This window comes from Ictalurus punctatus, chromosome 14 (genome assembly GCF_001660625.3).
Source record: "Ictalurus punctatus breed USDA103 chromosome 14, Coco_2.0, whole genome shotgun sequence".
Lineage (NCBI taxonomy): Eukaryota > Metazoa > Chordata > Actinopteri > Siluriformes > Ictaluridae > Ictalurus > Ictalurus punctatus.
The window spans coordinates 19,158,075-19,180,300 of record NC_030429.2 but is presented as its reverse complement, the minus strand read 5'-3'; the positions used below and the strand labels follow the sequence as shown (position 1 = coordinate 19,180,300).

The window sequence follows — 22,226 nt, the reverse complement described above, 5'->3', positions numbered from 1 at the left end:
ATATATATATATATATATAGTGTATATGTATATATATATTATAATATACATAATATAATATACATATATATATTAGTTTCCTTCATTGACTGACCAAAGACTCTGAAGACACCAGTGAAAACTTCAGGTCCAATTTACACAACAGGTTCCTGTAGTAGAAAAGCTTTATGCCATAAATGTCCCCCAGCTACAGCTTGTATATTGCTCTGTCTCCAATATATAAAGCTTCCAAAAGGCCAAAGGCCTCCAGCTGCAACTGTTACCATGTATATGAGAACTTTATTCCTGGCCCCAGTTTTCAGACAAGTTTCCAAACTAAAGTACTCAATGAAAGCAATCAAGCAGAGTAGACGGTGTGATTATTGTTAGAACTTGTGGTGCCATTTGAAGTTAATTAGGGGGGAAAGTTGCAATGCTACTGTGTGCTTTCTCCTGGTCCCTCAGTGCTCGAGGCTGCAGCCCTGTCACCCCGGCCCCAGCCTCGATGGCCCCTTTACTGCCCTGGCTCAAGGTGGTGTAGACGGCAGTTAGCAAGGGGACCTAACTGGGCAATTAGAGACACAGGCCCATTTTGGAAAACAATAGAGGCCCACCCTTCTCTTATTGTAATCCCCCCAGGAGCATGTTTGTCTATCTAATAGCTCTCCTGCCCCTTTTTAGGCATTATGTTTGTGTTGTTAATGTGTGGCAAGCCTATAGAAGACTAATGGGACCTATACAGGCAAGTCTGTCAAAGCTGTGGTAACTTCTTGACTAAGTTGGTTCTATTTTTTGTTTTGTTACAAATTGCATTATGCCCATCAAGGATATACCATGGATAGTGTGGCATTATGGAACTGCTGATAAATTATCAAAACTTAATAGGTGATAAAGATTAGGAACTATTACTGGTATTTATCCCTATCTGCTTATCCACATAAATAATGTAAATATTTTGACCTCACATAACTGCTCTACAAGCGAGATTTTAATTTCTTGGTATATACCAGAGGGATAGAGGGTTTTAAAGGTTACTTCTTTCACATCAATCAATCGTGACAATCCAGATGTTCATAGTCATGCTAAAAAGATAACTGGTAACTGATTCAAGATTGAAGCTGTACTTTAGAGTTTATTTTTTTTAAAATTATATTATTTGAATGAACGCAAATCTGACCAGACTCAGTTATAGATAGAGGGAACACAGTGGACCCATAAACACAAGCGGAACACCGAGACACACTTGAGTGTCAGACAGGTTTCAAACAAATTACTCACACCAGAGTTTTAGATCAAAGAGCAGCCATGCAGTCAGACCTACTCTGATAAAAGCAGTCTCCACCTCAACATTACAACCTCTCTGACACGTACATGTTACATACACTGTACTTCCTTCAGTTTAACTTTTACAAAATGAAAGAATCTTGACAAGTTCTATGCAAAAAGTTGAAACGTGATTGTAAAATGAGGGACTAAGTGTTGTTTCAAACTATAGACCTGGACGCTGTAGAAAAATTAGGCATATACACTAAACAACAAAAAATTATCTTGCAGGTTACTCTACTGAGCCCCACGTCTAGTCTCTTGGTGTCTTTCTCCACTCTGTCTCTACAAATTGTTATTGGCACTCAATTGTCGTATTCAGACTCGGTCATGGAGACGCTGCCATGCCGAGACGTTCAGACATACGACTGTCTGCAACCTACAGACTCTCTGACTCTGATGGGGTTTCTCAAACCAGACACTGAGAGACAGACCTTTATGTATGAACTCAAATGTCATTCGTTTAAAAAAAAACAAAAAAACAATGTGAATGAGGACTGGAGTCAGAATTAACAAAAGAACATCTAGGACTTTCAAATTATCTACCTTCAAATCAAGGTTCACACAAAACTTACCTTCCCTACCTATAACATAGGTTTCAAGTTTCAAGGATTGTATAAACCATCATACAGTGTGTGCAGTATGTGTGATGTGTAATTGGAAGTTTATACAAGTTATATATATAAAAAAATGAATAGAAATGTGTTTTTTAAATAAATAAATAAAAAAGGTAATAGTGAACACAGGACAGTTCATTGTACGTTTATTTTTCTGATACACAACATGACTCAGATCCAGATCAGAATTCTGCTTTATACCCCTATTCCTTTTCTTTAGAAGCAGCCCTGTGGAGGGGAAAACAAAACAAAAATGACTCAAATAATTATTAAAACAGTAATCTCAGGTGATCCATGTAACTATATCTATATTATATTTATATCTATATAGCTACACACACATTTTGTACTTTTAGAAACTTTTCAACATTTATGTAGATGGATTCTACAGACAAAGAAGTGGACCAGCATTTATACTTTATTTGTTTCCTGAAACACCTTGGTCTATAAGGTGCAAAGTTAAGAGCATAAGAGACTAACCTATCAGCAGTTCGGAGAGAGACGGGAGGGTCACAGCCAAGGAAAGCCCCATTCTCATAGGCATACTGCAGCAGTGCATGAAAACATGGGTCCTTTATAACGCACGCGCGCACACACACACAAAAAAATCACTATAAATTGTGTCATCCTTCATACTAGAGACAACAGACATGAACAGAATTGTACACGAAGATATGCTACAGAACATGTTTATTAATGTTTTTGATCTGCTTTCTGAATCCCTGAACCTCTGGACAGATGTAAGGCAACACTACCTTGATCAGCACGTGTGGGTTGCCGATGATGATCAGAAGAGCTTTTGGTCTCGTGATCGCCACGTTGAAGCGTTTGGGGTTGGACACAAAGCCCAGTGCACTCTGCAGATCATTGCTTGGTAACGCCTCATTGGAGCGCACCTGAGAATGTAGAAATAAGATGAAAATATGCTTAAACATGCTCTCTCAATGACCTTCCAGGACAGTTTGTCCATCTGCCATCTTCCAGATATTTAAAGACTAGTCTATAAGTGTCCAGGATATGCGTGAGCTCTTATCCAAAACTACAGTGGGTTTAAGGTCTAACGGAGTGAAGCAGCATGTTACCACAGAGAGGATGATGACCAAGAACTCCTGTCCCTGGAATTCCTCAACTGAGCCAACCTTAATGTCAGCAAGTCCCGCTCTGTGCAACAGCACTCGAATCTTTTCCACCTGATAATAGGAATAACCAGGGGTTATTAATGCTGACTGTAAAAGTTCATGCATACATGTGTGGAGAGTATGACACCTGTTTTTTGTAAGGTGCGATGATGCCAATGTCAGTAGCTGGTATGGGGTTGTAGAGTCTTTTTGCCAGCTGGCAACAGTAAAGCATGGCTTGTACCGCTTCTCCAGGATTAAACCAGGACGGGTTAGTGCCTTCCCTCATCTCTGTGCCCTGTAGGAAGATATAGAGCAACAAATCTAGTAGATTTTTAAGCAGTTGTGGAATTATGATGTGTATTTTCTGGTTAAACATCACATGACCAGTCAACATAATTTGAGCTACATATTGGCAGGAAAAAAAGGTGCACCCTGACTCCATGGAAGATGAGGGGAAAACCCTTGGTAGGAAGGCGGCTCCAGTGACAGAGAGAGTCCACGACAGCTCTCTGTGAGCGTACGCACAGCTCGCCACCGTAGAACAGCCGTGATGGAAGCTCCAGCAACGCCTCATGGGAGCGGTAGTTATACACCAGTTTAGTCACCTTAGGACAGATTACAAAATTGCAGTTCTGAAAAATATTAAGACTAAGCAAAATCGTGTGTATATATATATTTAAAAAAAACAAAAAAAAAACTACTTGTGCTACAAAAGAGATCAAGAGTGTAGATATCTAATGAGACTGTTCAATTTACCAAAAACTAAAGTTTAACAGCAGTGACCACTTGCAGCAAAGGACAAAAGTGGGGATGATTGTGTGTGTTAATGTTTTTTTTTCACCAGTAATGGGTTGTAGCCCTTTTCTGTGCAGGAATACAGAGGGGTGGCCATCAGTCTCTCGAGCAAAGACACTCCCAGTCCAAAAGCTTCAGCAAGTTTAGACTTCACTATTGGACCCAGCTGTTTTGGGTCTCCAGACAGGACCATCTTTATGAGAGGGGGAAAAAAGCTTAATATTTTCCAGGAGTGTCTATTGCTCCTGTATCTATCTGCTACTTGAGATGTATTGTTATTAATACCAATTTACGTTGCTTATAAACTCAGTTTATCCTGGATATTTTGTTCAGAATACAAGTATACAATACAGAGAATACAGAAAGAACGCATGTCCAACCTGGCCTGTCTTCTCAAACATCAGGCCAAGAGGAATCAGAGACTCAGGCTCAGTAGCTTGACCAGCCTCATCCAGAAACACATGAGTAAAATGACCAACACTAAGGGACCAAACACATACATTATTTGTGGTTTTCAGAAAAACATTTTTTATTTGATTATATTTTCATAATTAGTGCGATGCCTATTAAACCTTTCAGATAGAATAACTTCCAAAACCATATATAACATTCACTTGTGTGGTCCACTCTTGGTAAACAATTAAATCTATAGCTCTAGTTCTCACCGTAAGCCAATCTGGTAAAACATGCCAGTGCTGGAGCAGGTGCTGACGACAATACGGTGGAAAGAAGCATGACGTATATCCTCTCCAGCATGACAGTACTGTCGCAACACCTCAGGCACAGACTGCAAGCATAAGAAGCACTGAATCAGTTCCAAACAAAATGACCAGTTTAACAAAGCACATAAAGTGTGTATTTAGTAGATAATAAAGCAGTAAAAAAAAATTTTTTACTGGTGGTTCAATAAGGACTTCTAGGGAGAACTTCATGTCAAAGAAATAAAACCCACACTAACTAAACATTCAGTTTAGGGGGAAGGGGGGGGGCTCAAGAATTGTTTAAAACAGCTGAAAATTAGCTAGTCTTTATCAGTGCCCTTGTGGAGACTGCCTGCAGTACCTCCTCAATCCTACAAGTGGCGTTGACTCGTGCCAGGCTGGCGGCTTGCAGGTAGCCGCTCTCATGCAGGCGGATACAGACCAGATCTGCAGCGCTGTTAGAAGGTGTGCATACCAAAACACGACTCCCTGGCACACGGTAATACACCTGCATATGCATGCACCCAAAGTTAATATTTTCAACTATATTAAATAAATGACTGAATGAACAATTCAACTGTGCCAGGAAATCAATAATACAAGTGAAAAGTAAGCATAAACCAAATGTACAAAAAAGAATTTAAAAAAAGGTTCGTTCATTCATGTAATTAATGAATGCATGCACCCTGAAATACACACTCGATCTCACTTTTACCCATCACACACACAGGTAATTTGTGATTCAGTATTTACAGCGCTCCCAATACCAGTTTTCAATAATTATGCAGCGAGTGACTGGATTGACACGGCAAGTCAGTCATCACCACGGCAACACAGAGGATCTGGAGCCTATCCAGGGAACACTAGGTACCAAGGTTAGGGTTGCCTTCAATTTTCGGTGAGATAATTTAAACGTTTAAGTACTACTTTCTGCATTGTATACTACAGTATACAAGGTCAGAATTGTTGCTGACTATGTGCATCCCTTCGTGTCCACAATTTACCATCTTCTAATGGCTTCTTCCAGCATGATAGTGCACCATGTCTCAAAGCAAAAGTCATCTCAAACTGGTTTCATGAACAGGACAATGAGTTCAGTGTTCTTCAGTGACCTTCCCAGTCACCGGATCTGAATCCAGTAGAACATCTTTGGGATGTGGTAGAACGGGAGATTCACAGCATGAAAGTGCACCTGAAAAATCTGCAGGAACTGCATGACACAATCAAGTCCACATGGACCAGAATCTCAAAGGAATGTTTCCAACATCTTGTGGATTCCATGCCAGGAAGAATTGAGGCTGTTTAGAGGGCAAGGCGAGCCCCTACCCAGTATAAGTATAGTGTTCCTGATACAGTGCTCAGTGAATGTATATTGTCATTTATTTAATATCGTCTGAAATACTTCCCCATAATATATGTCAATATATGTCAATAATATGTCAATCAGGTGATGAGTACCTGCAGTATGGCCTCTACGAGTGTGATGGTTTTGCCTGTGCCTGGGGGGCCAAAGAGCACGTAGGGAGTGGGGCGACACTCTCCACGGAGAATATGTTTGACTGCCTCCTTCTGAGCAGGGTTAAGATTACAGTTAAAGAACTTGCCTGGGTCTGGGATGGGCTTAGTCGCTGTACACAAATCTGGAAGAAGAAAAAAAGAAAAAAAAAAAAAAGTGACACAAGCAAAACAATCACACTCATACTATAAGATCTTTACCTCCTTCACTGTAGCCAACAGTGACAAGCACAATGATTAGTCAGCAGTCCTGTGGGACTTGTCCAACAGGAAAATCATGACTAAATGTGCTTTAATTACAATTAAATACTTGTCTTTACTTACAATATTGGATTAAATAACTTGCTCAATTATGGCCTACCTGTTTTTGTCTGTGTTGCCACAGAGACCATGTCCATAGTCAGGGAAGGTGGCTTCTCCCTGTTCTCACAGGGTTTTTCTCTACCCTAAGAACACCAGTTCAGCATTATTATTCTAAGAACTTTAGGTGTCCACTTTGATAATATTAACTCATATTTACTTATTGCAGTACAACAAGAACAGACACAGGCTTGCAAACAGTTCTCAATCCAGTACTTGTTGGATTTCTTTAGGAAATATTTCCACACACACCTCTTCACTTTCATGGGTTGTTTTGTTTTCCTCCTGTTTGACTGTCAGTTCCGGCTCCCAATCACATGTCCACAAGGGGCTCTGCAGCTGAAGATATCTGGGGAAGAGCACTAAACCACCAAGAGATGAGAAACATTTCATCAAAAGACTCCTTTCAGAAACAACTACGTAAATGATACATGTAAGAAAAGGTAAAAAGGGGAAGGAGGGGAATTGCTTTCCAGCCTTAGCTCACCATTTTCTCCAAAGTGCTTGGTCTGCTCCAGAGCACAGTGGCATCTTCTCATAGTAAGTCTGGGTTTGATGACGGAAACATTCAGATAATTATTCTGAGAGATTAACGTTAGGGATATTTATGAAACTAAAGGTAATTTAATCCAGACATGGAATTGGCTAAATAACCGAAGCTGGCCTTAATCTGGTCTACAATCCAGTGATGACTCATGATAGCGCAACTGCTATTTTACAAGTGAGGCTGGATAGTCACCTGTTGTACGTAAACTCCACATCCAGCGGCTCCCCCAAATAGCTATTCAGTAATTCTGCGTTTACCCGTAAACTCACATCCTCTTCACTGATCTGCAGGTGTCAAGCAGCAATAAACAAAACTATTACAAATGTTGAGATAAGCATTGCATAGGTTAAATTACAGTACAGAACACACCATTATTTACTCATAATTAAAAAATTTAAACCTTAATGAAGTAGAGCACCTCAGTAACATAGCTGATATATTCCACAACAAACCCTCCATCGCATGGCTTCTTCAGAACAACTTTGTCTCCTGTTAGGGACCACACACACGGCTTTAAAACATTAAAATCATAAAACTATACTACATTCAAAGGATAATGAGTAAGTATGCTGCACTGATACAAACATGTCAACTGACAGGGCTGTTCCTCACCTATGAAAAGATTGGGCCTTCCTTCACTCAACCCAGGCACCTCCAGGTGTAGGTATCCTGCTCCTTTCCTTAAGAGGGCGCCACTAATACTGAACTCTCTGAGCTCTCTTTCAGCCTGCAGCTCCTCCAGCCAAAGCAGGGCAGAGAAACGAGGCAACATGGAGGACGGACACAATGGCTACAGAGAAAAAGAGGACATGAGAGATTCAAGCTTTTCTATTTAGCCTGGAAGCTGACAAAATTATTTGAAAATTAACTTTGTTTCTTTCTGAAGTATATATAATTGAAATTTTAGTTTCAACTTTATCTGTGTTTTCCTTTGTTTTGTAAATGCTAGGAGTACAATGTCAAAAATTGAACTGTAAGATTTCAGATTTTTAAAATAACCACAGATACAGATTCTCCTCTCTTCTCGGTCATGGTCTGACCATGGCAGAAGACTGTGATTGGCTAAATGCTGAGTCCGACTACTCTGAGAGAGTATTTTTTATTATTATTTTTTCCCTTGAGAATACTGGTTGATTCACCTTTGACCTAAATTGTGAAATTTGACCTAAATTTGAATTTTTGGGATTTGTACTTATGGTTCTGGATTTTATTTTAAATCTGTATTATGAGGATTTGTAGATGGGGTTATACTTTCTTAGGATTCAGATTTTTTTTTTTTGTCTTACCCCAAGCAATTTATATTCTATTCAGATATATAATGGAGCCTGGAAGCTGTCAGACAAGTTTTGACAGCTTCCAGGCTCCATATTTTTCCAGGACAATGCGTTACACACCTTGGAAAGCAGAGACTTTATTCCGAGCATCCACACCCTGTAAATTATTCCTTACCTCCCCAAGAGCAGGCTGAACTACCAGCACATCGGTTTTGGCCTCCACACAATCTCTCAGGGCCTGTGGCACTGGGTAGTTCCCCAGGAAATTGGGTAGATGCCGTCTCACTAATCTGAACAAGAAAACATGCTAGAACAGGCACTCTCTAATACACACCACAGGAACAAAACTCAAAACCCTGAGACTTAATTTGCCTCTGTGATAAATAACAGTCACAAATGCAAATACATCAGACTGTTATTACCAAGAATATCCACTCGTGTGCTTGTGTTGGGCTCATGTGGAACGCTCACCGGACTGGAGGTGCAGGAGCCATGACAGTGACCACCTGAGCAGGGTTCTGTGGTGCTGGTGGTAGCAGGGCTGCTGGACAGTAGGGGGCTCTGGGCTTCAACAGCTTCTCCTCCACACTGCTCACAGAAACCTCCAAGCGCCGCCCGATGGTAAACGAGGAGAAGTGCAGCAAGAGCAGCTCAGCACAACGGCCCAGGTTCCTGCAGAGCACAGTTACAGTCGAAGTTAACTCAGTCTCATTACCCAACAAAACTTAAAACTTTTTTCAAGATCTTTCAAATCTGACATAACTTCTTTGTAATGCACTTTGTAAAATAAATGCATATAGATAACATTTAGTACTATTGACAAACAGTAATTTTTTTTCTAAAAATTATTAAATATAAGATGTATATCTAAAATTCAGTATATGACATAAGTGCAATGAAAGTTAGCAATTGTAATTCTTTTGTTTTCGAAGAGTACATGAACTCAATATCTTATTAGTAACAAGGTTACTTTGGTGTGTTTTGTGTAAACAGTAACATCCTGTAACAATTCCTGTGCCTAGTACATTTTCTCCCCAAATTTGTCATTGCCAGTTCCCACCCATTAACTAATTCACCATCACATGACAGTTACCAACCAGGGAGCATGCAGATTAACATATGATTCCTCTGAGAAATATGCAGCTCTGCCACAGGATCCCCCCCCCCATCACCACAAGGGACCTAACTCCCCTTCCTTCTCCAGAAACAGGCTGAACTCTTTCCTGTTGCATCACTCAGTAGCCTAGTTTAAGCATTTTAATACAAACGCATTTAAGAGATTAATAAATAGAAAGGAAAGGGCAAGAAAGAAAAGGATTTAGCAACAGTTTTTCATGCAAATGGACATTTCATGAATCATAACAATGAAGGAAATAATGATATGTCCACATTTAAGTTTATTTTACACACAGCTTTATAAATGATAGCCTGCTTTGTTCTGATAATTCTTTTTATTAGGCATGAGACAAGGTTTAAATCAAGCTCATTAATCTAGATATACAGGGTGTCCCAAAAGTCTCCATGCATTGGGGAAAGACTTCACACACACACACACACAAACACTATTCCTCAGATAGCCTTTAAGAATGCCTTTATAAAAAGAACAATGCATTGAAGTCATTTTCATGGCTAGATCGGAAAGCTGTCGAAACGTTATGATGGACTTTAACAGGAAACATGGCAAACACATCACACACGTGCCAGTGTTGCCAAACTTAAATTCTGGAAGTATAGAGGACCAACCGAGAAGTGGACATCCACGAACCTCCACTGACGAAGGTACAACCTTCAACAAACGTCGCTTGCATAAATAGTCCCCTATGTATGGAGAATTTTAGGACACCCTGTAGTTAGTACACTGCACTTCGTCCGATTGTTTTAAATTTCTCTCAGGCCACTGCATTCTGCATTTTAATATTTGCTGGGTCACAGCCAGCTTTAGGCTTTGGCGATATCTGGATTTTATATTGTATAACGAGCTTTAATCTCAAACCATCTGAAAATCTTCTGTATGTGAACAAGCACATCAACTCTACCTGGAGATGCACATCACACACAGTTTAAGAATTATCGGTATCCTTGGTATAAATTGGCTTTTAAAAATAAATTTTTAACAAAACCATGTCACAATTAATAGCACCTGCTGTCTTTCTTTATATACAACTCACCGCAGAACCCAGATCCAGTAACCTCTAGTGAACTCCAGGCGCATCTATTTGTGGTTAAATGAAAGAGGCAAGATAATTCCCATTTAATCATTCACTTACTTAGCCTGGCAGCCTACAGTGATGGACACCTTCTCTCCTGGTAGTATTTTCAGATTTTTCTCTATTGCCCGGAGACGTGGTGCCTCCTCAGCATTCTTCTCTCCATCATCTGCAACCCCTTCAGCAATATCTACCCCAGTACCATTTTCATGTCTTTCCCCATCTTCCTCCACAGGTACAGAGGAAGGATTGACTAGCACATGGAAGCCATGCCGTGCTACAAGGCCCCTGCTTGGGGCTCGGATGAAGGGAATATAGGGGTTGGCTGGGATGGTTTGTTGAAGCTTGGGTTTTGATAAAAAGTCAGCGTTGTCATAATGTGGTGTCAGTCCAAATGAAAACTGCTCCTCAGGGTCCCATCCAGCAAATTCACAGCATTTCAGTTTGTGGGTCTCTGAACCAGTATTGCTGAACAGGAAACAAAGGAAGATTTATTTTAATTATATAAAATGAGGGCCACTAATTATGTCTAATAAAAAAATTCTGTTACATGTACACCATCTATACCATATATAATACAAAGATAAGATGTGTATCATATTAACTCACTGAAGAAAGATGAGCAGCTCCTTAGACTCCCCAAGCAACAAAGATCCAAACTGTGTTTCCTCACTGACCACCAGTCCTCCCTTATTTCCCAGCAGCGTCTGGATGTCAGCCTCTGGCAAGATCATCACCGAACCATCCATGCTATACACAGTGTTAAAAATCGAGAAATCTTTTGGATGAATAAGCAGACAAATTAAAGAACATTGGCTGAACATATGAAAGAAGGTCACTTGCCTGTTTCTCTTAATGGGGGCCATACAGAGTGCTCTCCAGCAATACAATGACTGATTGCTCTCCACCACCACAACACTCACTACATCTCCTTGTGTGGGTTTGTATCCAGCAGGCAACAGCAGCGAATCCAAACTGAAAAACACACTGTCTCCAACAACTCCACTACTTCCAAACACACTCGATACACACACCTGAGTGACAGAGAGACATGACGCAGTGTTAGTTAACATACAGATGAAAGTCTATCAATTCTACAAATAGACAAACTGAATAATAAATACATAAACAAAATTTTTTAAAAACAGAAAATGAGGAATAGGAACATTAGCTGTGTGGGTATTTGGACTGACTTGGTCCATACGCTGGTATCGTAGCGGGGCAACAGTTCGAGCTTGACTGGTCCACTTTGTAGTGCTAACGAAGTATTCTGCCTGTACCCAGTCACCTTTCATAGGCTCAAAACCTAAAACAAGGACACACAAACACATACTAACAAGTTTACTTCAATAGACCGACATCGTATTTAACATATGACATCATAATCGACATCACTATTAGAAACAACACAGCATTAATCATGAAATAAGAGTCTGACGCTTGACCTTCATACAGGGCGGATCGGGGGAAATATGTCGTCTGATTTATAAATCCACCGTCTTTATCACAAGACGTTACTGTTCCGATCAGAGACCGGAGCTTATTAGAGTCTGTTTCGAGTGAGGCCCTGCCTCCATCCCAGTTATCCATTTGCCTCTCCACCTACAGAAAGAATTTCACAGACATACTGTATATTCTACTCTTATATTAGTATGAAAATTTGCAAAAAGACACTTATAGAACATTTACAGTATAAGCCTCACCTCAGTACACATGAGCAACACCTAAAGCTAAGTTTTTGAGCCTTTGTCATTCAAAGATTCATTTATAGGCAACCTGCTCCATGTCATGTGGTAAGTATTTTTATTTTATAAAAAAATAAATAAATAAATTTAAAAAAGGGGGAAATTAGTAAAGATGTTCAAAATGCATGGCACCAACCCTTAGTGCCCTCCATCCTCCATGGGCGCCGTCTCGAACAGTTAGAGCGTTAACAGCGTCACCTACGTGCAGAGGCGCTCCTCCCAGCACCTCTCCAGCAGTGAAGTACACAGAATGGTCAATCAGCCCATAATTCTGACATAGCTGAGTTACTACACCACCTCGCATCTGCCTTATCTCCTCCATACCTAAATATACACAAAACACACACATGCATATTTTATATTATATATATATGGGGCACAGCAAAGCCTAACAGGCAGAGCTTAAAGTAAGAAATGCTAGAACAATGTCTGTCAGAATTAAGGATGGCTTAAAAAAACATGATTATTTAGTGAATACGGATTACTTGAATCCACAGTTTCTTGAATCATGTGAACTCCAAGATCTACAAACACTAAACTGACGACTAAACTACTGTTGATAAAGCATCAGCATGTCAAGATCACACTAAACAAACAATACACATTGAAGCCATTCCAGGCCCCTAATCATGATGAATTTTAAAGTGTGGTCAAAATCAAGTCAAGTTTATTTGCTTATCATTTGCATAGTATATCAAGACATACATGTACATTAAAATATTTATGGTGAGGCTCAGGTAAACTACCCTTAGCATAAAGCTGGATATACACGACGATTTACGGCCTGATTTTGCAGTCTTAGGTTAAAAAAAATAAATAAAATCATATGCCTTAAAAGAATTCTTTGGTCGGTAGTCGAGATCAGCGGTAGTAGGACGTATAATGTGATGTCACCAGAAACTGATTTAGTGTCAATGTGACCAAAGATAACCAGCAACAAAGTTCTGCGAGTGTGAGAATATTTTTATTAAAATCTCAGACAACACTTGTATAAAAGCCACCAATCGAAGGATGGCATATGCAAATGTGAAACTGATGGGACAGCTACAAATACAGTAATGGAAAAGGCAAAACTTTAACAATACATGCCTGTTAAAGCTCACTTTAAAGAATGTTTGTTCCTGCAATCTAATTTACTGCAAGTAAATTAGTGAATTTGTTAATAACGTGGTGCTGGCATACATAGTCTCCGACATTATTGTCCATCGCGACAGCTTCCCGATACGCAAGCTGTTGAGAGTCCAATATGTTTTTATATATGATGATTAAATGTTATAGATGATTAAATGTTTGAAATCGGTGTTGTAGACAAAAATATAATTGTACCAACATATTCATTTCTTTCATTAGAAAATGAACATTTTTATTTACAATTGTTTTGTTTTTTTTAATGGATGACTTGGAGTGAAATATTCTGAAAAGCAGCCAATAAGAGTCCAGCGTCGATGGGAACTCCTTTAATACTGTTTAAAAAGCATCTCAGGGAAATTCCTCAAGAAATCGGGTGTGAAAATGCCAAGGAAACATTTCTGGAAATTCTAGGGGAAAAGGGTGTTTACTATGAAGATGATAAAATATGGAATTATTTGCATTTATTTTAACATAATTCCCATAGTTCATTCGTGTTACTCCAGAATGTTCATGACTTTATCATTATAAAACGTGGGGAGAATTTAAAAAAAAAAATTTGGCTGGTTGTGCATGTGTAATATATTTATTTATTTTGTTTGGGGGGGGGGGGGGGGGGGGGGTGCTAAAAAGTGTTAAGTTCCCCCATGTATGGAGACTTTGGGGATTTTGGGACACCCTGTATTGTGCTAGTCAGTTTAAACTAATTGGGTTTATTCTAAAACTTGCTGTCTTAAAAATAAGTATAAATGAAGTCAACTAGACTCTGATGACAATTTTATTCACATTGTGCTGTTTATAAGTGCAGAGACTGTTTTGGCTGCTTTAAAAAAAAAACATTAATAATAATTACAAAAAAAAAAAACGTTTGGTTCTGTGGACAGAAAATCTAAGAAGAAAAGTTCACCAATAAATTGTCTAATGTGCCAAACGTTATAATTGTTTTTGTTCGTCAAATGAACGTGTTGTAATGAGGTCTGTGTACAGGTGTGTTTTTGAGAAGGCCTGACTTACTTGTGCTGTAATAAAAGCCATCCTCCTCTTCACCCTCCACCGTACTCCACAGTGGAGAGAGCAGCTTAGAAATGAGAAACTGTACAGCAGACACCATGTCTTCTCTCACTGCAAAAAGACACACAATATATAAAAACTTTATAGATTATAAACTGTAATAAAGAAAGTGACTTTCAGATAAACATTTCGCAAACTCGAAAGTACTGAATTCCCAACACCCAGGACAAGTTAGCTTGCTAACTTCACAGTGAAACTAGCTAGCTAACGGTGACTAAATAAAGCAAGACCTCCACTCATTACAAACACTATTTAGCCCAAATGCCATATGTACAATCCTTAACAATTTCAAATTTTAACTGCAGTAATGAACATGTTTCTAGGTCAATTATTGAACTAATTTAGTTACCTCCCTGCTCTCACTAAACAAAGCACGTGCAAGACGCCTTTGTCCTGACAAACTTTCACAAATTGTCGAGAGAACAAAAACGAGTTAAACATATATATATAGTGAGAATATTCTGTTCAAATATACATTTCACGATATAATATCAGGTTAACTGTAATGGTATGGACTCGATATGTGACAGTGAACTCCTGAACCACTTAGTATCTTCACCTCAATTGCAGACATGACATTTTTGAGCCTTTTCAGGGAGTCGAATCATTTGAATCAGTTCAAGTAAATGATTCGTTACACGGTTGATCAAGGTTAGTAAGTTAGTAAACAAACCAGGAGTGGTGTAAACAATAAATATGTTTGTCAATATATCTGTATATATTCCTCTTATTTCTAATGTCCCTTCGTTTAGAACTGTTTAGAAGATTTATTATTCACTCCCATACTAGTCAGGCTACTATATGGCACTGAGACGCTGAACCAGTGAGCCAGAATGTGAATCACTGACTCAAACGACTCCCTAAACTAGTGAGAAGCAACTCTGAATCGAGAGTAGTAAGTCAGGTTGAACGGCTTACCCACGGATATTTTAAAAACACCGACAGATAAAATACATATTTATAGATACAACGTAAGAATGAATCCGAAAAGATTCGCTGGTTTATGCCCCACTGAAAGAGAGAGGAGCACGTCTGGGTCGTGGCTGAAATGATTCACTGAATCGAGATTCGCGAATTAGGTTCAGCGCACATACACGCAGATGTAAATAACGGCTTGATGTTTAAAAACATCTAGAACAACTCTTCATAATCGTGAGGTCTCTAGAACATATTTGGAAGCATTATACAGTTTTCATTGTTAATATCGACACTATATTTGACCACTTGTGGTATTTTACAACTAAAATAGCTAAATCGTTTTTTGCAGGCTTTTTGAAGCGGTGGAGTGCAGTACTGATCATGCCCACTAGGAGTCAGGAGAGACCACCATCAGCAAGCCCTGCTTCCTTTTCCACACAAAGTAACATTAAATATCATGAAAGGACAAAATGAAATCAAATATTTAACCCTCTACTGCATGAACTATTATATTTACATCAAAAAATGTTTTTATGGATTTGTATTACTTGAATTAGTTTTTTTAATGGGGGTGGGGGTTAAGGGAGGGGGGAGTGTGTAATGATGGAAAGTATCATATAGTCAAAAATAACATAAAACATATGAGGTTACAGTTTACCAGACTGTAGGTTGCGGGGGGGGGGGGGGGGGGGTTGCCACCTAGTAAGCATGTAAAAGTTCAATATTCTAGAAAAGATTTACAGTTGTAATAGAAACTGTATATACATGTAATGGAAACTGTAGACCTGTCTGCCTGGGTCCCCTGGAAAGCTTCCTGATTCAAGGAACCCAAGCATAGACAGAGTTTTCATGCTCAAATAAATTGAGTGATTACCTCTAGTACTACTCCTGTCTGAATGCTTCTGAATGGTTCTTGATAGCTGATATTGGCTCATAACTACTCATTACATTGAAGGGGAAAAGTCTTGTAAAATGAGCTCTCTGCTTAATATGACATCTGTGAGGTTCTAACAGACTAAGTACAGCCATTAATCTTTAATTACACATTTCTGCTCATATAGAGTTAGCTTAATATTTTAAAACAAGGGCATCTTTAACTTTATGCAGTCAGGAACTTAAGTTCAAGTTCAAGTGGCTTTATTGTCATTTCAACCATTTACAGCTGGTACAGTATACAGTGAAACGAAACAATGTTCCTCCAGGACCATGGTGCTACATAAAACAACACACTAACCACATTAGATGGCACAGAACTAAATAAGATCTACAAGATATCCTTCAAGAGGAACAGAAATTCCAAGAACCCCCTGTATGACCACAACAGAGATTGAATTTTATGAACAACAAAGCAAAGATATACCATAATATTAAGTAATTTGAGCCATTATGCTTTTTATTCCTGAACTTTCCACTACCCACTGCATCATTAACAGCATTATTTTTAACATTGTTAGATTAAAAAGTTAACTTGATTTATACTTGTTTTTTAGTTTTATATGAACCCCTTTCCATGCAAGTGACCAGTCAGTTAAGCTTTCAGCAACGATAACTAAATAATAGCCATAACAACACTGATACCAGTTGATGGCAAACCACCGTCCACCACCATCATTTGATAAATATATATATATATATATATATATATATATATATATATATATAATCAGGGATTCTCTGGATATACACAACCCCGGATCACAGAACCCAGGAGAAATATATGTTTGTTTATTGATTATTTGTTCAATTATACAGATATTCAAAAATGTAGTAGTCAGTACAAATCTTATTATCTTTAAATTCAACTGAATTCCATATTGCCATTTTTTTGGTACATTAAATATTAATGTACACATTTTGATTCAGGTTTCCTTATGTTTTCATAAAGAGCTCTACTCAAGAGACTGGATGAAGTCTTACTAGTAGGAAGACTAATGAAGAATTTAGATTATGCCCTTATAGCCATTCATGATACATTCCACATTTTTATTTAATGTTGGCAAACTTCCCACATTTATGAAGGGAGATTGATTTTAAAGATGAGTAAGCCATTAAACTATTGTGCTTCATAATTTCCCATTTTTCCTCTAAACACTGACATCAGAATGCTGCTCAACATCATACAATATCTAAACCAGTGCCAGAGGGGAGGAGGTGTTTGACCAAGTAAAGCATCCATACATGTTTGGAGGACTGGGAAGACATCTATGTTAGATGGACTGGGAATACCCAATATTAAGCCAGAAAAGTTTTTTTTTTAAATACTTATATATATATATATATATATATATATATATATATATATATATATATATATATATATATATATATATATATATATATATAGAAGGCATCTATTTTGAACACTGGGTGTCAGTATTACATAAAACACAATTAAGAAAAACAAGCTCTTGCGGTAGTTCCTTTTCTCCTCATGATACTATAATGAGATTAATCACACAGACCTAAATAAATGTAACCAAGATTTTGGGGAAGCCCTGGATAGCCTTGGATTATTTTCTGAGATACACAGGATATCAGTTTATATTTCATCCAGTGGTGGCTTGTCCATAGGGGCAGGTGGAGCAGAGCTTAATATATCAGCCATTCAACAAATGTTAATCTTTATAAAGTCCTTATAAACAACTCTGTACATTTAAAATTTCTCTGAAATACTAATTACCTCTTTTTTGGGTAACCAACATAAAAAAAAACTTGCTATTTAGCATATATAAGCCAATGTTACATAACTTACATGTTTTGAAAGTTCCTCAAACACTGATGAGCTCAGGCCTGGACGACCACAGTTGTTTTCTGTGGTCGTCCAGGCCTGAGCTCATCAGTGTATTCCAAATGCAAGTGGCACATTCTAAATAAAATCTAAACTTATTACTTGTAAGTTAAATCATGAAGAAATACTACATACTTGGTCATGGAACAGCTGCACAGCCAATTGTCCAATTACTTTTAAAAAGGAGGTGAACACATATATATTTTAAAAAGTGTTGTAATTCTTACACCGTTCATACAATTTGGATGCAAATAAAAAATATATATATATTAAAGTGGAAGGTCTGATGTTTGGCATATTTGGCAAACTTCCAGTAATGCGACCATGAAAAAACATTACAGTAACACTCCTCAAAGGTTAGTTTGCAGTTTCAAAAATAGTACCTAAAGGTAACCTTTAGTAAACCTTCTTTGTCAGTTGTCATATACAGTATAACCATAAGAGAAGGCTGTGTTTTAAACTTCCCAGAAAGTTTTAGTAACAGCCTTGTTGCCTGAAGTTGAACATACCCAGAGCGTTATGAAGTGGTTCCCAAAAAATAAACAACTAAAGGAGAACCAAATGCTATAGTTATGGAAACGTTCTGTGTTTGCTGGGTATCTTTATCTTCATAAGTACTGTGTGATTGTCGTGGTTCTAAAAAACAAATTCCAAGTCTTTTTTTATGACCCACCTTTTGAGTCCACATTGTCCTGACCTCACCAGGACATATTCCACGTGGTTTACAAATGGTATTCCAAGTGGATAAGACAGTGGTCACCAACCCTCTTCCTTGAGATCTACCTTTCTACCGGTTTCATCTCCAACCAAAATACTAACACACCTGTTTTAGTTGATCAGGAACTTCTTAAGGAAATGATTGGATAGTCAAGCAGGCACGATTATGGTTGGAGCTTCAGGAAGGTAGATCCCCAGGAACAGGGTTGGTGACCACAAATATACAGCCATGTTTAATGCTGGGGAATGTCTGTGAGACAAGTTAATTCCTGTTATCATGTATGCTATTGCAGCTATAAACAGTTGTTCCCTCATGTGCCTTTCTTTTTTTCACTCTTGAAATCGAATAAGACAAAAAACAACAACAGCTTGACAAGTTACTCAGAAACCATGAAGCCATTCCTATGGAACATTACTTTGTTCAACTCTTTGTTAAATAACATGTCTTTTTTAAAAAACCCATTTATTATTATAATTAGGTAGCCTAATTATAGGTTGTTTTAGAAATAGAGCATTAAATCTGTGATCAGCTAGAACTAATGTCAGAGCTGCTGTTATAGAAAATTAATCAACAACTCCTGACTCATTAAAATTGAGAATTTAACAGTGCTGTGGTATAAATGAATATAATACGAGAAGTTGCTGACCGCTTAAGGTCTCGTAAAGCACAATTTTGAACCCTAGCATAAGAAAAGGGGCAACATGGCGCCTTTCCGCCTTTACGATAAAGCGCCATTGGGTACAAGGGGGCGTATTTCCTGCAGTCTGGGTTTTCGCTCAGGTACAGCGACATCAAGTGGCAGATATGTGATTTCTCAATGGCATGTTAATTGCAGTTCGTTTTAATACAATGGCGTGCTTAGCTTTAAACCAGTAACATATCACAACGTCAGAGTTGAACAAACGAACCACTCGTCCATATTTAAACCCGAGATCACATAAAGCGCAGGCAGGATAACCGTGCAACTGCGTAAAAGTCTGAAAAACAGCGTATTAGAACATATTATAAACTGTTACTCCAGATCGTACTTGAACTAGCGGTTTAAAAAAATTAAGCATTTAAACCTAATGCGAAGAACGAGAAGCCTGACGAACTAGTACTTTATTAAATAAAATAAAATACATTCATAACACGATTACAATCGGGCAATATTCAGGGAGTCCTACAGCGAAGTCCAAGTGGGCGTGTCCTCCATCCTCTTGCGTTGCTCAGTATGGCTCGCGACTATTGGCTGAGCGCAGGTGTCGTCATCATTTGCTCCGCCCCATTTGCTTTGGTATTTGGCTCGCGTTTAAAACGCTGGCGGGAAGTGTGGGTGCGTTTACTTCTTTTTCTTTATCTGAGTAAGTGAGCGAGGCGTGTAAATAAGCCAAAAATGGTTAGGACGAAAGCTGATAGTGTTCCTAGTAGCTACAGGAAAGGTAAGATAAGATTGTAGTGGCGATGCCGTTGGTAATATTTCAGTGTTTTCTTCACAGTTTGTGAGGATGTTGTTAGTTAACACGGGGTCAGTAGGTCGTTCTGTAGCTAGGCAACTAACACCTACGAAGCGAATATTGATGTATTTATTCTTAGTGTGAATTATGTCTTCAAACAACTTACAGCTTTTGAAAACTACTTCCGTTTTAAGATGGGGGTGATTTTGTTGTTGTTAAAGAATGCGTTTTAATATCCGCTCTGTGTTGAACTTATCTGCGTTTATCCGCTCTGTCTCCCGCCAATTTGTTTCCCCATCTCAGTATCAGGGCGAAAGCGAATAAAAACAAAATGTCCGAGTAAACAAACAACGAGTGAAGACTACATGCTTTTTACGGTATACGCAGAGTGACATTTGACGTTTAGGACAAAATATAAACGACGCCTCCCTTTTTCTTGGGGTGACGTTTTCGCAAAATGGCAGCGTTTATGAAGGACTATGAAAATTTTATGAACGTTTATCTGTGAATACTTTTTTATTTTTATTTTTAGATACATATGAAGTGTTTCTCAAGCTTCACAAACCAGAATATTAATACCGGTGTAAAGGGAGAAGGTCATGAAGTGGATTAAGGCAGAAGATATCTATTTAAAGATGGTAGCTCAGTCCCAGGAGAAATGGCGCCAGTTTTGTATTGCGCTGTGTGTGTTGGGTGGCTTCCTTCATGTGAGCCCTCCTGAACTTTAACCGTGTGTATATATGTATTTTAACGACATTATATAATTATAATCTGTTTTAAATGCTGTTTTTAATGTGTGTTGAAGCGGTGGCTGCTTCTGCACCCAGGAAGTCACTTGGCGCCTCCAGCTCGGGGAACTCCTCCGGCAGTAGCTCTCAAGCCGCCACACCCGGTATTATGCTCCTGCTGCTTACGTTAAATTGGGTTTGGATTTGAGTATTAAATGCCAAGTTAAGCTATGTTATTTGTGTTTTCCCACTGTATAACCCCACCATGTTTTTGTACTGTGACTTACTTTTACATTACATGTACAGTGTTTGGCAGATGGACTTATCCAGAGTGACTTACATTTTTATGTCATTTATACAACTAGGTTAAAGTCCACCTATTATGATTGTTTTTAGAAATAATACCTTTCATATAATGTTTAGCAGTTTGTGAATGTCTTGCTCAAGGGTCTGGTGGTGGAAGATGGGATTTGAACTTGTGACCTGCTGATCAGTAGTCCATCGTCTTAACCACTGAGCTGCTACTTTCAGTATGGTGTGTATGTATGTGTAAAGCTATGTTTTTGTTTTAGGAAAGAATAAGTATGCCGGTGGAAACCCTGTCTGTCCACGTCCAACCCCAGAATGGCAGAAGGGTATCGGAGACTTCTTTGGTGGCCCGAGCAGGAAGCCAGAGAAGGAGAACGTCCATCCTGTTTCTGATGGAGAGGAGGCTGGGGGCAGCGGCATGTCCAAAGCACCCCGGAAGTATGTCTTGATTGTTTGTTTAAAAATGTATTTTTTTTTTTTTTTTAATTCATTTGATTTTGAGTATAGAATTCACTTAAACAGTGTCTAACCTCTTTCATTATCTTACCTTGTTCAGGTCCAGACCGCTTCCAGATGAAGATGAGGATGATGAATAACTCCTAATCTTTGTTCAGTGTATTGAATCCCCTCATTGGTACCATGACCTTCATGATTTCTTTTTTTAGTGTAAATCTTTGTACATACTTTTTATGTTTTCATTTTTGTACAGAAGTTTAATAAACTGTCTTTCAAGTTACTGCTGGATCATCCTGGTTTATCTTGAAATGCAAACCACTCATTTTAATAAAGCAAAGAAAGCTAGAGCCTCTAAATAATAATGCTACACCATATAATGGGTTTAAGCTGTCAGTGGTCATTATGTCCAAGTGTAAGACTGGAATATACTAGGATTATGTTCATGAACATCTGCATGAATTAAAAAAAAATCCTTTTATAGGGAAACTTG

At 38.5% G+C, this 22,226-nt stretch overlaps 2 protein-coding genes across 7 annotated transcripts; one reads left to right on the top strand and one right to left on the bottom strand.

The window, feature by feature from the left end:
* Positions 1–2,039: 2,039 nt before the first annotated feature.
* Positions 2,040–18,822, bottom strand: mov10l1 (Mov10 like RISC complex RNA helicase 1). 6 transcript variants are annotated; one of them, XM_017484702.3, is made up of 27 exons: positions 18,763–18,822; positions 14,327–14,434; positions 12,321–12,508; positions 11,885–12,041; positions 11,633–11,745; positions 11,283–11,473; positions 11,049–11,189; positions 10,500–10,907; positions 8,704–8,904; positions 8,408–8,522; positions 7,571–7,748; positions 7,359–7,447; positions 7,151–7,242; positions 6,899–6,957; positions 6,664–6,773; positions 6,413–6,497; positions 5,995–6,176; positions 4,898–5,044; positions 4,501–4,622; positions 4,216–4,315; positions 3,882–4,028; positions 3,472–3,645; positions 3,186–3,335; positions 3,002–3,109; positions 2,675–2,815; positions 2,400–2,491; positions 2,040–2,147 (listed from the first exon to the last, which is right to left on the bottom strand). In XM_017484702.3, the coding sequence occupies exons 2-27, from the start codon at positions 14,421–14,423 to the stop codon at positions 2,123–2,125; spliced, it is 3,612 nt and encodes a 1,203-aa protein (XP_017340191.1). In that variant the 5' UTR covers positions 14,424–14,434; positions 18,763–18,822; the 3' UTR covers positions 2,040–2,122. The 6 variants fall into 6 exon arrangements, with proteins under 6 accessions (XP_017340191.1, XP_017340190.1, XP_017340189.1 ...); XM_017484701.3 differs by lacking the exon at positions 18,763–18,822 and adding an exon at positions 15,302–15,458; XM_017484700.2 differs by lacking the exon at positions 18,763–18,822 and adding an exon at positions 14,943–15,040.
* A 1,334-nt stretch (positions 18,823–20,156) lies between these two features.
* Positions 20,157–22,016, top strand: pclaf (PCNA clamp associated factor; the record flags this gene model as incomplete). The annotated part of the gene is given in 4 exon segments (NM_001201052.1): positions 20,157–20,228; positions 21,049–21,135; positions 21,544–21,718; positions 21,837–22,016. Coding segments are annotated over 4 exon segments (348 nt in total). The 3' UTR covers positions 21,877–22,016.
* Between the last annotated feature and the right edge of the window lie 210 nt (positions 22,017–22,226).